At 40.7% G+C, this 16,621-nt stretch overlaps 1 protein-coding gene across 2 annotated transcripts; it reads right to left on the bottom strand.

Annotated features, from left to right (window-relative positions):
• Positions 1-2,190: 2,190 nt before the first annotated feature.
• On the bottom strand, positions 2,191-16,570 carry LOC111270580 (uncharacterized). 2 transcript variants are annotated; one of them, XM_022850863.2, is made up of 5 exons: positions 16,161-16,570; positions 15,641-15,975; positions 11,118-11,178; positions 6,129-6,359; positions 2,191-5,866 (listed from the first exon to the last, which is right to left on the bottom strand). In XM_022850863.2, the coding sequence occupies exons 2-5, from the start codon at positions 15,750-15,752 to the stop codon at positions 5,734-5,736; spliced, it is 537 nt and encodes a 178-aa protein (XP_022706598.1). In that variant the 5' UTR covers positions 15,753-15,975; positions 16,161-16,570; the 3' UTR covers positions 2,191-5,733. The 2 variants fall into 2 exon arrangements, with proteins under 2 accessions (XP_022706598.1, XP_022706597.1); XM_022850862.2 differs by having other exon boundaries at positions 15,641-16,570.
• Positions 16,571-16,621: the final 51 nt, after the last annotated feature.

Genomic DNA, 16,621 nt, shown 5'->3' on the forward strand with positions numbered 1-16,621 from the left:
TACAGAGAAATAACCTAGACAGTTATATTCATATGAGTTTAAGGCTCTACGATTATTAATCCGTAATAATAAACAACGCCATTTCGACACAATGTAAATGAATTTTCGCTGTAGTCGGTCAGCCGGTGGTAGATCCATATTATCCGCTCGTTAGTTAGGTACACCTAATAAACACTGCACAGCTTGTCCTGATCAATAAAAGCAAGGATCTTCCTCCAGATACGAGGCGAACGTATTGAGTTTCTCAAGCAATTCACTACGTTGGCCTCGTTTCCTTCTCTATAGGATACTGTAGGACCTGTAGTTAGAGATCGTGGCCGCTTGGGAAAATAAAGATCTGCAAGGAAAAGTTCTCATCAGTCGGCTTTCGATGGTAACAAAAATATACATAGAATAGAGGCGTATAACATACATAGGCACATGAATACAACGTATATCGACCATGGTGCGTATGCAACTCTGCCTCGGTGTCCATGCATGTTTGTGGATACGTGTTTGTGTGTATGCCAGCGGTGGTTAACAGGTCCCGCGAGACTTGTTATCCGTCAGGATACAACAACGTCTAGTGCGTCATGGTACGCTTGGTCCTGTGCTTTTCTGCTAGAAGCCGAGCTCTATTCGTCGTGGTGAACACTTGTATAAACAAAACTGTCAACTTAACATACTGGAACAACTCCATTTACTATAGTTATTGTGAAAGAACAACTGGAAGGCGGAGGAGCGCCACAAACATGGACACATAGTTTGCAGACGTTTTTTTTTTTTCGTCTATACTTTTTATTCGTGACCAGTAGACAACGATCGGCCATAACCAGTGACTAATACAATCTTCGATTAACGCATACTCAGCGTACTGGCTGCAGAAGGAAACTGATCAGCCTTCCTAAGCGAGAGAGACGATGTTTTGTTGCACCTTTGTAATAAGCACAATGACTTTAGTGCCCTGGCTTAGTGGCTGCTTGCCCTTCAAGTGGGCTCCTTGCCTAGTTATACAATGCTAGCTGGCTTGTTCGTGCAATAAACGAGTAGTTACAACTAACTTGCAAGTTATCGAAACGGTTCTCACGTCAATTAGAGCACATAATCAATGAGCGCGAGTTGATTTCAAGCAAAAATAAACTTCGTTTAATGAGATCTCGTTCTATTCTTTTGGCTAAATCGAAATTTCTATTTCTTTAATATACATTTAATTTGGGCTGGACAATAAAGGCATTGTTCGATATCTGCTGGGTTCAATCATTTAACTACTTGGATATGACCACCTAATTTCAAACTACCATAAAACGAACTAAGGATGGAGGTTTATTCGTAATTCTTCTAACTAGAGCTTCCCAACCTAGTGGGTCGAGCTGCTCTAACTCTGGTGGCAATGAAATCAGGAGCGGTCGGGTCTATAGGGATGTTTTTTGGCTCATTTGAAGTTTTCTTGTAAATTTTTTCTGGTACATAGTAGGGTCCTGCGTTCGCACATGCTGGCGTGCATATTTTTTTACAGACGATAACAAACATCTCAGCCAGTTGGCATGCTTCACAATCTAGAAGAATGACGACACTTCAACCCGTTGAGATCCATCTTATATATGTGCATTGACCAAAAGGATAGAGCGTTCGAATTCGGACAAATTCTGGTAAATTGTTTGTTGTACCAAGTGTGTGTGTTTACTCACTATTTTTGGCGCGAGACTAAAGCTACCCTTTTCTAGACCAAATCATAAACCCACCACGGTGGCATTTTTGCAATTTGAGCGAAAATAAACTATTATTCAATGCGTTCAGACAAAACAGACCTCTGCCAAGATTATACACTTCCTGTTTTTCCAAATCGACTGGATATGTTATTGCCAATTTTCGTATGGCTCTTGAAGGATCCGAAACTATTTTTAGCGGTAAAATCGGAAGCTTCTCAACGAAGTGTAGAATTAAAGAGTTCAAAAATGCATCAAAATGGTTCAAAAAAACATTTTCGATACGTTTCGGTCTTTTGTGTAGAAATTAAAAACCGTTTAGAAGAACAGAATATAAACAGTCAATTGAACTCTTGTATCTTTTTTTACGTGTAGCACATTTGAGCGATATTCTAATAAGCTTACAAGCTACCAATATCGTTTGTATAGTAATTTGCGGATTAAATAAAACATGTTTATATAACAGGTAAGTAGTTCACATTGGTCACAGGAATAACACTTCTAATAAATGCAAACAATTTATTTAGTTTCGTTTAGATACAATCTCAGTACTAGCCTATGAGAAACAGACTCCAGAAAGTTGACGACTCGTAAGGTTCACTATCGTTTTAATTATAAAAGGGAATTACTTTCACTTTGCGTAGCACACCTAAATTTATATTTAGTTAAATAGAGATTTTCTTAAAATAAAGTTTTAAGGTACAGCTCTTCTACGGCAAATACTAATTAGAGGATGCTCACAGAGAGGAATATAAGCAATAGAATACATTCGGTTCCCTTGACGCTAGCAAATACGTTTATACAGTACGATTTTGTCTCAGAATTACGACGCATCATCCCAATAACGTCTCTGTCTTACCTACTACCATATTTCAAATATAAATCTAGTTAAGACATGAATTTTGTTAGCTCTATCGAAACTTATATAGGCCTAATACTGCTACGTACATCGTACCCTTAGAGTTTCGCGTCTTTTTTCTCTAACTGTTTGGCGTTATTGGAAGCACCAGCCTCCACAGGGTGCAGTTTGCGTAGTATTATCTGTTGTTATTGTTATCGTTAATATCACCTACGTCGTTGTTCCACATGAGGTTCAGGTTGTAACGAGTAGCGTATACGATCAGGATTTGCCTGCACTGGACGACGAGTTAGGATTCGGTATCTTAGGACCAAGTAGGCCAGCTGAGCTTTTTGGAGGTTTCGACTCACAAGAGATTCGGAAGACTTGGAAGCGGGGGTGAGCTTTTACAGAGCGCCCAGACACGGCCGCGCCTCTCTTACGCTTTAAACAGCACCAGCAGCATCTAATTACCAACGCCACCGTAACCATCAACAGTAAAAAGACCGCTGATGCCAGCCATTGGCTTCCCCCAATGCTTCCCGATGCTGGTTGCAGTAAGCCCATTCGCCCACTTGGTAACTTATATAGCGTGTTCCGATACGCTGTAGAAGATGAGGGCCTCGAATAGCTCGGGCTCGCTGTTTTGTTAGCCGGCTGGACGGCCTGTCTGGTCTGGCCCCCCTATAGGAAATAGAGCATAATACATGGAGCTGTGCATGGGTTGAGGGTGCTAAGTTGAGGGCGAGCAAAGACAACTAGTTAAAAGAAGCACGCAACGACGTACAAGCCGTTGCCAACCAAGAAATTGGGTGTTGCCAAGAAAGAAGGACGTTTGTTGGGAGTGGAATGGCAGTGATGGTACGGGTGGCCGTATTTGTTGTTGTTGCTGTTTGGATGTAGAAAGTTGGAGTTTGCGATAGCAGTCGGCTTGTAGCAGTAAAACTGGCTGTGGGGTAAGACAGAAAAAAGTGGAAACGGAGAGACGAAAAGGAACAATAAAACGAAGCAACTGGATCGAAAGAAAGGGGTGGTGCTGTCGTTGCTAGTGGACCGCGAATATGGCAAGGCAGTAGCAACAAGATAAGACTAATTCGTAATCAAAACCACTCATTGGGGGCTGGACGAAGCAGCATTGACGAAAGCCTGAGTTTGCGGCATACTGTTGTCGACCGAATCGGGTCCGGTCCGGGCGACCCATATCTGACGATGCTGGTCTGTGCTCGCTGTTTTCTAAACTAAACGAGGGATGTGACTGCGATGAAAAACCTTATATAGGACGAAACGACGGAGACGAGAACACGGTGAAATAGTGATAGATATTACTGCTGTTAGGACTAGAGTGTCGAACAGGTTGCGCGAAAACACAATGCACAAACGGCTGTAGCTTAGTTCAAGAACAACAACACCGCTACCACAAACGCTTTGGGATAACGAGCGTTACATTAAACTTTTAATTATCCATCCGTTTTGGCCCGCGGCCCGCGCCTTTCGTAGACCGCATTGTTGCCGTTGCTATTTGCCACCTAAGTCCCTTCGAGTTTTTTTCCTAGTTTTTTCTTGCCAACGCTTGCTTTTTGAATCCTTGGCGACGTGACTGTAAAACGAGCCGACGGTAGTGAAAGCTGTAACTATTTTGCACATTGCCCACTGGCGTTCTTCAGCCGCTTTCTGCGCTGATCGCGATAGAGGTCTTTGCAAGCCAGTCACAGTCTATACAGCTGCGATGGCGGCGTTAGTTGCCGCCGTGGCTGCACAAGTAGCAATGACAGAACGGTGGGTATCTGCACTCTTTTCTCGGTGTACAAGTACTTAAAAAGGGTACATGTATAATACGCACGAGTATGGAAAATTATTACGTTAGTGTGCATCTGAAAGTGTGACCCCACCTGCGTTTCCTCAGATTTGTCTGCGACTGGATGCGTGCAGCTGGAACGACCCGTTTCACGTTAGCGCCATCAATAGAAAGTGAATGGAAAAGGAAGTCAGCTTGGTAAGTTCCCAAAACGATGGTGCCGGTGTCGATTCACGCCTTTGCTCGGTCCCTGGCACTTCACTGAAAAAAGCCATAACGAGCAGATGAAAAACATCTCCGGAGAGAAAGACGCGAAGCTCAAAAAATAAGCAAAAAAGAGTAGGTTGGAGGGATGGGACTAAAAAACCGGCAAAACAAAGCTAGAACGGCTAGTAAGGGAGGACGACTCGGATGGACCAGTTAACGGGAGGCTGAGGATTGAACTCCCGACCCCGCCATTGCTTTTCCGACCTCCCTAGCTTCGTGATTCTCTGTCTCTCGGTCTCCCTCCTGTAGCCTTGACTTATATGCGAGATAAAAGGGAGCGCGTGAAGAAAACTAAGGAAAGGGTAAAATGAATCCCGTCCCTGCAACGGTGGCTTCCCTTGGCTGGTTTAAAATCAGTGCTGGGGTTGTATAAGGAAAAAAGCAGAGAGCGGTGTAACTTGGCTTCTACGAAGACCAAGAAAGAAGTGCGAGACGAGTGAGGGGGGAAGAGTATATAGCAAAGAAGATAGGCTTGGCAAGGCCCGACAGCTCCAACAACCCCCTTGACGGCTGCTCCCATTCTTCTTGACGATAAACGAACTTTGCTGCATCGTTGGTACACACACAAGCGCATGACTCCACACACAGACATACAGGCACTAACGCACTTACGTGGTACTACACCCAGGAACGAAACGAAAACACGAACCATTCACCCATGTGTACGAATCTACAATGACTGGAACGAATAAGAAAACCTGGCCTCGACAAACAGATAGAAGCAAAAAAGGCCGAAAGCACGTTGAGAGAGGCTGAAATGAAGAATACAAAAGACGAACCTTTCGTTTAGCCTACGAAATGCTTATATTTACATATGTTACATAGATGAATGCATAAGGATGAGAAAAAAGAAGAGTTTGCGGTCGTTGCCTTCCAAATCGCTTAGATTTTGCAGTGCACTGAAATAAAGTTTCAACATTGGCGTTGATTTTGCCACCATCGCTCTTGAAGGTGAGATGCGCGAGTGATCGGAGAAACTCCTTGGTAAACTGATGGAGGTTGACCAGATAACCTGTCGTGTCAAGGCGAAAGTCAGAGCACGAAGGGGAACGGTTTATTCGCAGGCGCGGAAGCAGCGCCGACGCGCGGCTTTTCGACTTATTGATGCAGAATGAAGAGCTTGCCCATTTAGTCCTCGCGTCTGTCGATCAGAGAAGAATAATTTCCTCCTGTTGTATGAGTGATGCGGGCTCGGGAAACGATAGGTCGACCTCAAACGCCGGGTAGTCTTGCTCGCGCTTGATGCGAGCATAGATTAGGAGTCCAACGATTAGGTAATTTCTGAACGAAACAGATAGGTCAAGTTACAAAACAATGATAGTAACCTATTCAAAACGATCATTATAGTGAATAAGTTAAGATATATGATCAAGCAATAAAATTTAAATAATACGCATTTCGTGGTTGTTTTTTAGTTTGAAAATTATTCAGAAAGTAACGCACTGCATGTAAGCAGTAGCTATTAGTGTAAAATTATATAGCGTAAGTTATATATTGTGTGCTTCTTTGCGCATAAAAGTATAACATATGTAAGATTACTTACACGGCAAGTACTATAGACATTACGCCTGCTAGTATGGGGAGCCATATGTCGCCTCCATGCTGGTACACAAAGCAGAGGATGGCCAGCGTTGCGTAGAGACCGGCTTTCGGGAGGAAATCTAAACATCGGACGCATCTCCACCAACGCCAGGCCTCTGATCTATTGTGCATCTCTAACCAGAAGTCGACGAAGAACGCCAGCTCGAAAACCGTCGTCAGCAGGGCACAAACTCTGTACAATAACGAATCATATAGTTATTCACTCCAGCTACTAGCTTTATAGAAATGACATTAGTGGCAGAAATGCTCAACAGAAATGGCAGAAATGGAAAAAAGAGTGGCGCTAATTCAAAAGTACCAATGCAAGAAGCTAAAGTGTGCATACTTTGTACCTATCCCTGCGATTACAATGAAGCTTTCTGCTGCAGCTTGCTTGCAGTTTATAGACCTTTTTCTTTGCGACCGTCTGATCTCAAGGGGACTCAGTCATCGACCTCGTGCCAGCTCTATGGGACGACACGTGAACGATACATACATATCTCGATTGACAAATACCTATCAATGGTAGATACATTTAATACTAGCGGGGCTTGGTCCAGTTTACTATGTGATCGATCAACAGACAGACCTGATGAGCTCAAAAGCCTTAGAGAACTACAGTCAACATGTATTTTGCCGGCTACGGTTGAAATGTACACCACCTGTAAAATACTAGCACATTCAGATTCGATATTTGAATTGTCTTCAATTGTGCTCATTTAATTCCATTATACTGGCAATGATATATTTAAAAAATAGTTAATTTGTTATTTACCACACATGAATTGTTTCGCCTCTCGACAGTGAGTTTGCGCATTAACTATCAATCATAGAGTACTAATAATAGATTTGCCCTTCAAAAGAGATTGTCCCTTGTCTACGCGACCCAAGCTCTTCAATATCAAACTTCGCTTTCTTTCTTTCTTTCTTTTCTTTTTTTTTTCTAAAGTTACCATCGCGTCAAGCAGCGCATCTTAAGCGGATGCAGTTGGCCGGTCCTGAAGCACGCTTTCATCATCTCCGAGTGTTTCGCCGTTTCTGATAGTTGTTCTCAACAAAGCACAATGACAATCAGCGCGAAACAGCGTCTTTTTCATTAAACCGTAATACAAATATCAGTCTCTTAAGTGGGGCGCATTTTTTCCATATTCACTAATGTATTCTAAATGTAACGCTAACGTCAATCATCTCAGCAGAACCTCAGCATGTGTTCGAAAAGTTCGGGAATTGAGTGTGAGGGGAACGTATTCAGTGGTCCAATGGCAAAAGCGTTCAATAAAATTTGCCAGAATAACAGCGACCCTAACACATGCACTTATAACAGATACAAACGCACAAATGAGAGCCCATAATGTAGATGTAACGGTTTTGTGTAATTATTTCGAATCTATTAAGGGCTTTCAAAGGGTTCGTTAGATCTATGAATTCCGACTTTGAAAAGTTTGACTCATTTCTTTGAGCTGGTTTAAAAGATGATACGTAAGAAATACTATCATGTGCTGATGTTTTCCCAAAATGTTTGAAAAGATTGTATTGATCTTTAACTCAAATAACGATAAAAGTGAAATCGTCGTTGCAAACAGCTCTACCTTTTCCTATCAGTACAATTATAAAGCGGAGCGATAATCCGACACACTTTGCCACAGGGTAAGGCCGTTGGGGCATTTAGCGGCAATCGGAAAGGGATGAATCGTTATTGACTGTCCGCTCCATAGGCCTTATTTCTTAGACCATAGCACTCGCTATAACGTTGACTTAGATTCTAATGTGATCGATGAGATTTATCTATTTGAACGCGTCGAACAAATCCAAAATTAGACCTGTTTTAATGTTAATTTTCTAATGTTATCCTTAACTGCTCAGATTGTGCTAGCTTTCTCCTACGTTGTAAGCTTAATAGCTCAACACGTGTAGTATATAGCGGTTGCCGAAAACACGAATACTAATTGCCTTTGTTCTCTCGGCTCGTTGCGTCTATCAGAAGAGCGAGATAGTTCTTGCTTCTTTTTAATACCATTATACATGTATATATATATATATATAGGGTAATTTCCATTGATATGGTTGTGCGAAAGGTACAAAAAATAGAGAAGCTTCATTTACCTGTTTATACTAAAATAAGAGTGAGCTAATCCAGAGTTTGCCTAACTATCTTATAACTTAACCTAACCTATCTTATAGTCTATTGCTTTGACCACAGAAATAAAAAAACCTCTCAGAGCTGTTCGCCAGACCCGAAACTCGGTGATTGGGTGGCAAGTACAATACAGTGAAGCCCTTGTTGGCATTTAGTTGATTATTTTTGTCTGCGAACATGGGTCTATCTTACTTTACCTTGCTCGTATTGAGTAGGATGAGAGTAACTCGCACGAACGCGTCTTCAGAAGTAAGTTTCTTAGAGATATTATACTTGCTTTCTTATCGTTCAACAAAGAAGTTCGATGAAATGAAAAAAAAAAATACTCCGCTGTCCCATCTAGCCAGAGGGGGATGGGTTTATATTGGCCATTGCATTTGAAGCATGTGTAAAACCAATTGCCGTCGATACTGACTCTATAAGAGTAACTGAAGGTAATAGGTGGCCTCAGAATACAACTCGACTTTTGTAGGACGGGTCATACGCGTTATCTTGGGTTGCAGAATAAGTGTTAACCGTTTTTTACCTAGCTGGGCTTGAGATCACGTGTTTTAAATAAAGTGCCACGAAAAGCTGTGCGTCACGTAAATTGATGCAAAGAAAATAAGTCAACCGTATTTCCATCTACGTAAATTTACAGAGCTGAAACGAGATCGAGCTATTTCTAAAACGGTCGATCACGGGTGATGAGAAACAGAGCATATGAAACAATAACGTGTAAATAAACAAAAATGTGCTCCACAGTCGCTAGCGAAACCAACGCTGACGCTTATAAAAAGGTGTTCTAATGTGTTAGATAAGATAGAAACTAAAAACTGTGCACAATGTCCTGGATTTCTACTGTCCATAACTCACAAGTTTACAGCAAGTCATCGGAACAGATCAATCCAAATCTGAGAAGAAAAAAAGACATCGTTTTTTGCTGTAACAATGCCAGACCACATACTCCTTCAGCTGATCGGCAAACATAAAAAGAACTAGAATGTACTTGTTATATAGCCCAGATCCTACGCCATAAGGACTATCGTACGCTTTGGCCTCAGCAGGACCTTCTTAATAGTGTTCATTTAGCTTCAACAAAATGCAAATGCAAAAGTCACTTTTACAATGTTTCTTCTAAAAAGGATAGACATTTTACAATGACAGAATTATGGTCTAAAAGAAATAATCGATCAAAATAGTGCATGGTTGGTTTCGGATTTTTATTTTAAAACGGAAAAAACAAAACATATTCTCCAATTTTGACAACAAGCTGATATTTTAAGTAAAATTAATCACCTACGTTCCTAGTTGTTCTACCGCATATCATCAATAACGTCTATAAGTAATTACTTTTGACAAAAATGACAACGTATCACTCGGACAAGATTATACTGCCGGCATATTGCGGAATTTCTTATATTTAATTGTAATTTATATAAGTTTAAGGTTAAGTTGAATCTGGGGAACGGTGTACGCATAGTCATTTGTGTTTCTTCTTCATTTTTCGAATTTTGCCAATAATTGGCCCATACTGCGCAGCAGAACTTCATGAAGATCATGAATCATAGTATTTGACATGCCTAATTTGGCGGTAAATCAATATAACGCATCACTTGTTCTATCCAGAATGACAGCTCCTTCTATGGAGGCTTTGAAGGATTGGCTTTTTTGGACGAAACCGTTAGTTATAGATTTGTTGTTCTCTTGTAGTATTGGTTGTTTTCAACGATAGCTGTTAAGGTCCCATCGTACAATTTTTACAAAGAATAACTTGTTTTTGGTCTTTTTTTGAAAATCTAATTTTGGGACAAATAAAATAATCATAGAAAAATTATATTTATCATTATTTTGTTTCTTCATCGTTTAATGGCAGCTCAATAGAATGCAAAAAATACTTAGCCATACACTAAAGCTTGCCTTTTTAAAATCTGCTCAAAGAAAAAATCAAGTTATTCTAAATTTCCGCCCATTAGCACCTTGGAATTTGTGAAAATTTGATTGTAAATCCTTTAATCCGTCAGCGACAAAAGTGTCTTCAAATATTATTTTCTCTCTCTCTCTCTCTCTCTCTCTTTATGTATATATATATATATATATATATATATATATATATATATATATATATATAAGAACGAGTAGATTTATGCAATCGTGAAGCATGTTCGGTAAACCACAGTGAACACATTTATTATGTACGTGTGCATTCGACCCTGTAACCTCGAGTGCTCCAATATCGTCATGGTACGACATTTTTCTTCACACATTTCCGTTACGCAACCGTACTAATTCATGCTCTCTAGCCTTTTATAAAAACCAAGAGTAACTTGCTTGGTAAGATCTGGCCTAGTAATGTATGTGTGGACATGAGAAGGGAATTCTTCCGCGATTTTTTTTTTTACCTAAACCTAAGTTCATTCGTTTCAGACAAAGCTCTCCTTACCTTCACATGCTTTGCCTACAAATAGATATGAGCTCATAATGCAAAGACTTATCTTTATGATAAAGGACGTCACGACGTCGTACGGACGACTGCATTCTCATTTAAATAAAAAGCTGTTCCCTTTTGCATAAACTGGCTGGTTTAGTGGATAAACTTAATGGTAATTGCACCCCTGGGAGGCATAATAAATAGAAAATCAAATTAATCTTTAAAGGCTCGCTGGTCTTTTCAACTAAAATTGACAACATCTTCAGGAAAAAGTTGCTTTTGTGTTTTATATATATATATTATGTGATAAGTCATAAAAATGTTTCAACGAATTACTTGTGGTATTGCCGCGAACCTCTTTTAGTTTATGTAAAATATGAGCAATAAAAAAAAAAGGTACTTACGTTAGGAAGAATCCCAGCGCACTGTGTCTTACGATCAGCTCAATCGAAACTCCCCATAGAACTGCAAATGGCCAAGTAGGTATCATTAATATCTAATTATGTTCAAATATTAGAATCTGCTTGGTGAGACTCATAGAACGTTCAAGTTGCATTTGTGATCAGAAAAATAAAATATATTTGTTGTATTTTTAAGGCTGAAGAAGTTTTTAAATGCGGATAGTTATTACAATGGACTTGCAACGGCTGACGCCATTGGTGCTAATTCTGGTGCTTTTCTGCGCACCCGAATTAGCTCCACGAAAGTCGGAAAGTGTCTATGTCTATCATATATGCATTGGCTGAGTTATATAAGAACGTTGGAAATTTACGATGTACGAAGGTTCTCCAGAGGAGGGCGCATGCAGCTGAAAGTAGGACTGAAATTCAGCTCAACCCGGCACCTCGGTTTACTGTATTCAGTAGTCTCCATTTGGAAAGCAGCTTATAGCTTAACTGTCACATATTCACCCTTTAACGCAGCTTTCAACTGAGAAACTTGTCTCCAATTGCTAGGTGTGCCGGAGACCATTTCTCAGAAGGCGTTCGAAAAGAGTTTTTGCATTGAAAATGGGGAGGTCGGTATGACTAAGCCAAGCAGGCAGCAACTGCAAATGATCTCCGATATATTAAGGCAGCGACACAGATCCGACCACTTTACTTCTATTCATCCGAGTAAATAGAGATACATGTATTTTCTTCTTTAGCTGAGATGATTCGTGATGTCTGTAGTTATATGCCAACAGCGTTAACTCTACCTATTCAAATGTGGCGTGTTTCTTAATGCTCTAAGAGCTGTTTTATCTAAATTTATGAGAGGGCTGACAGGCTCCGAGCTGCCGTCTCATCTTATCTATCTCCACTCTTCCTAACCAAGCGTTCGGGAAAATATTTGATCAATCTTTTCTGCCAACTTTATCTGGCCCTGCTTCATTAATGCGTGCTATGAAAAACGCACATGCTGAAGGATTCCAACCAACTTTAAATCCAATCTAATAAACAATATGAACTTACCCAATAGCGAAGTTATCCAATAAACTTAAGTACGTGACATGTTCCAGAGATTAACTGATAGCAATTTTACTTTATTTTTGTAAAGCAGTAAGTCTGTCGATGCTTCAGAAAAGCCTAGTTGCATACAGGTTTGATGACTTTGTTGTTGGAACAAGCTTACCGTGTCGACAGAAATGTCCACATGCCTAGTATTGAGTCCTGCAAGGCAATAGTCTTCGACTTCTGCCCATGTTTGTAACTGCTATAAAAAGGTTTTGTATAGGGATAATAATTGCCTGTGTCACGTCAGCCGGTCACTCATAGGATCCTTTTCAAATAAATATAATGAAACCTTTGTCTGCAAAATTTAATTCGGCCAAGGCTGATTTAATTATCGACAGTGCCCAGTTAGTTACCGCAGGTCCGTCCATTACAAGAGTTCCAGACGAGCATTTGTCTAATAATACACATCTAAATGAGCCGGTTACCAAACTACAATGGCAAGGATATTGGCGACTAGTAGGTCCCTTGAGTTTAAAAGCGGCTTTCGTTATATTGCGCTTCCTGTGGTTCTCACATGCCTTGACCTTGGATGTAGCAATAGAATCGTGTTTATTTTAGTATTTAAAAAAAGTACCAAAAACAGTAAACGATAAGTGTATAGATAGGCCAACGCAGATTTGCAATCCTAAAAATACTGAACAAAGCTGCGCGTTATATGTTGTATTGAATATGTAGAAATTGAATTACACTATGAATATTTTGCAATTTAATACAATTTGTGACGATTTAATGATCATACTTCGTGCCACTAGAAGCTAGCTTATTGGCTCGGGCTAAATAGACGCTCTTGCTTATGGGTTACAGCAAGCTTCCATCATTTCTCGCCATTAGGACAGATTGTTTACTAGTATTCCTACACTATACATTAAAACGTCACTACCATATATTCAAATTAACAGGAACCTATATTGTACCTCAATTTGGACACAATTTACGCATGTTCTTGAGTTCGAACAAAGAGACGCAGAGCATTTGGCTATGTCAAAGTACTACCTAGGTGTCCGATGGACCTAGAAAACACAAAATATCCTTATTAAACGTTACATTCTCAAACTCACGAGCTAACGTTTAATAGTTTTGTATAGTAAGCAGTGTAACGTGTATATACATAATGAAGAATTTTATTTACACTGAAAAACAATTAACAGACGGACTGGAGTTTGACTGTATTACACTACTACGTAATTCCTCTAATTTCTGTGAGGAACGCAACTTGGGCTGAATTGCTTAGCAAGAAGAAAAGAACTAAGAGAAGAAAAAATGGTCGAAACCAAATCATACCGTTACAACAAATTGCCTACCATACGAAAGCATCGTCTTCTCTGTTTCTGCTGATCTTTCGCTTTTTTTTCTCAGGTTCAAACGCGCTGGCCCTGTTTCCGATAATCAAACGCGGACTTTGTCGCTAATAAACTAAGGATGAGCTTTATAAACTTATCAATCACGGGCGCGTGGCCACTGTTTGTGGTAAAATATTTCTGTAAATGTGACTCACTCTAGCGGCGTGAGGCGCTTTATTGTGGAAACGAATCTGACGCTCGGGTTTGCCTAAATGGCCTCTAACCTGCTGTTGCCTTCTGAATAGGCTTTGCTTTTGATGTGGGTTCTAAAAAATAGAATGCTAATAGAATATGGTAACTTTATGAAGGAGGGGCAAATACCCTTCGACAGTTTGACTCAGTTCCATTGTACAGTTAGGTCGTGAACTTGACTAGAACGATCAAATCAAGTGTTTATCACATTTTTATTTGTTGTAGCAAAAAAGCTGCCTTCTAGCAACGATACATGCTATCCGTGAAGACGATCCGTACCGAAGAGACCAATTTTACGAATAGTAGTAAAAAAAACGCGAAGACAATGCACCGTTTCTGAATAAGATTGTCCGAAACAATAAAGCTGCTTTTCATTTACATGGCACGATTAATCGACATAATTATATTATTAAAAAGCTGTAAATCTGCACGTTATGCGAAAACGTTATGCACACTGACCAGGAGTTACAGTGTGGTGTGGTATTTCAAGTAAAGGATTAATTGAAGCATTATTTCTTGACAGTTTCTTGAGTTTACTGAAGTAGTCTGTTCTCAGCGCGCCTTCGCGAACACCCTGATGAAAACCTTAAAGTTAATTTCGAACAGGACGGAACACCTGCGCACGATCACCTTGATCCTGGACCATGTCTTGATGGGACTCTTCCAAAGGGGAAGGCCAACACCACAAGACTGATAAAACTATACGTTTAAGAGGCGCAATCGAGCAAGCATACGCTGTAACACCTAATAAAGTGTTTGCTGAAGCATATGAATGAATAGCTCGGCGTTTGCGAGCAGCCTATTAACCAGAATGCTTCACTTAGACGATAGGAGGAAAAGCTATATATTTTATATACAGATTCTTAGACAACTCAAATATGAATTACATTTACAATAGAAATAATACAAAGACCCGTTTGAAACGCGTATGCATTTTTTGCGACACCCTCAAAGTTGCAACAGTGCCCACCAAATTTCTTCATTAGGGAAAATTAGAAAAGCTTATTCGATGCCGTCAGCAGTTTAAGGGCAATTGGAATACTATATGCGTTTGTCTAGAGTTAGTTGCCCTGACTATAGAGAGCTGTTATTGAAGTGGGTCGCATCTGCTAACTTCACATGTCTTCTAATGGAAACTACACTTTCGAAAGCTAATGAAAAAGTGTTAAGACACTTAAAATTTTATAACGAACTTCGCAGGCACTGCATCTCGGGTGCGTTTCTTCTATGTTGCTATTGGGGCGCGCAGAATTAATGCAGGACCGCCTGGAACAGCTATCAGCATTTGCTCATCGCTTGACCACAAATAAAAAATGGATTTCTAACTTTTCATTTGATCTTAACGAAGTTAGCAAAAGCTGTGCACGGTCCCTTCGTGCGGTTGTTGTAAGTCAGGTGCGCAGTCTTAGTTCGGCCGCCCTACGTCCGAAGCATCCTGGTTCTGCACCGAGAAGTCTAATGTGACACTCTAAATTATGTACGCCTCTTACGTGTTATCCTTAATTAGTGACTACTATTAAAGTACCTCCTAACGATATTACGGGAAAGATACATTACCGCACGGATGCCTTACAGATTCTATCTACAAGGTGCTCATAAGTTTTTTTTTTCATAATAGACTGCAATTATCTCTTGTCTGTTGTGTTGTGTCACATGTAGTTAGTCCGACTTTATACTGAGTGAAGAACCAAAGGAGGCTATTCTGGAAAGGTGCTTTTCCGACCGGCGCGTTCTGTCGTCTGTCACAAGAGATCCAATGAATGTCTGTTTCACGTTGTGCTAGATAGAAATGGTAGTAGTCGTTTCGTAGTATCTTGGCAGAAACAGTCGAGACCGGCTGTGTGGTGCGATGGCTCCCCAGTGGCTATTAAACAACCGAGACAAGATAGGGTGACTCACCGATGGTCGTGAGAACTCCAGTGAAGTGCAGTACTGGAATGAGGATGTCCAATAACTGCGCACTCTCTTCAACCCACAGCGGGCTGGTATCTCCATAGGTGCGCTCAAGCATTGTCACGACGATCGCTGTACGATACTATTCAGCTGAAATCTCTTGGTTTATCGAGTCAACGCCAAGATAGTATATACATCACACTAACGCTAACGAGTAGGCCGCTTATTTCTTCTTTGTCACAGAAAGCACTAACTGCTATGTGGACGATCTCCGGAGAGTTACAGGTGTCGCAGATACGCACGTCAGCTGGGATGTTGGGGTAGTAAATTTTTTCTCGAAGCTGAAAACGCTTCTATTTAGTCTTTATATTTTCATCGCAGCTTTTTACTGTGTGGCTTTAACTAGCATGGCGTCTAACCAGGCTTAGCATAGCTAGATACTCAAATGCAATAGATAGTCAACAGACAAATGAGTCAAGAAGCCGATCAACATAAACGAGTCGCATTTATCAATTGTAGTACATACAATAGTCTTGTAGAGCTGTCCGTTAAAGCATTGACGATCGTCTACAATCATTGAACAGAGACAGCCACTGAAAAGGTAAATGGTCTGCGGCGAAAGCTCTGAACTCAGATCACGACCCAGCCCGTTCGACAAGGGCCAATGTGAATGTCGAGTGCATTGGTGTCGAAACTCATCACCGAGATTTTCACGTATGTCTACGCTCAGGCTACGTAAGGCTACGCTAAAACGTTACAGTAGAAAAATACTTTGTCGGAAAATGAGTGCGTTCGAACTCAGATACGGCTAGAATTCTTGCGAGCACTGGGTATTTTAGCTTCCCAACTCGTTCGCTTACGATGCGTACCATCGTGCAATAAGGGCTGGTCGCTCTTGAACGGCCTGCGGAACCGCGGATGCCGCTAGTCACGGCGGCTACCACTGCTGACGGCACCACCTCTAGCGCTGCGAGATTAAGCTATTTG

The sequence above is a fragment of the Varroa jacobsoni genome, unplaced genomic scaffold (assembly GCF_002532875.2).
Source record: "Varroa jacobsoni isolate VJ856 unplaced genomic scaffold, vjacob_1.0 contig00010, whole genome shotgun sequence".
Lineage (NCBI taxonomy): Eukaryota > Metazoa > Arthropoda > Arachnida > Mesostigmata > Varroidae > Varroa > Varroa jacobsoni.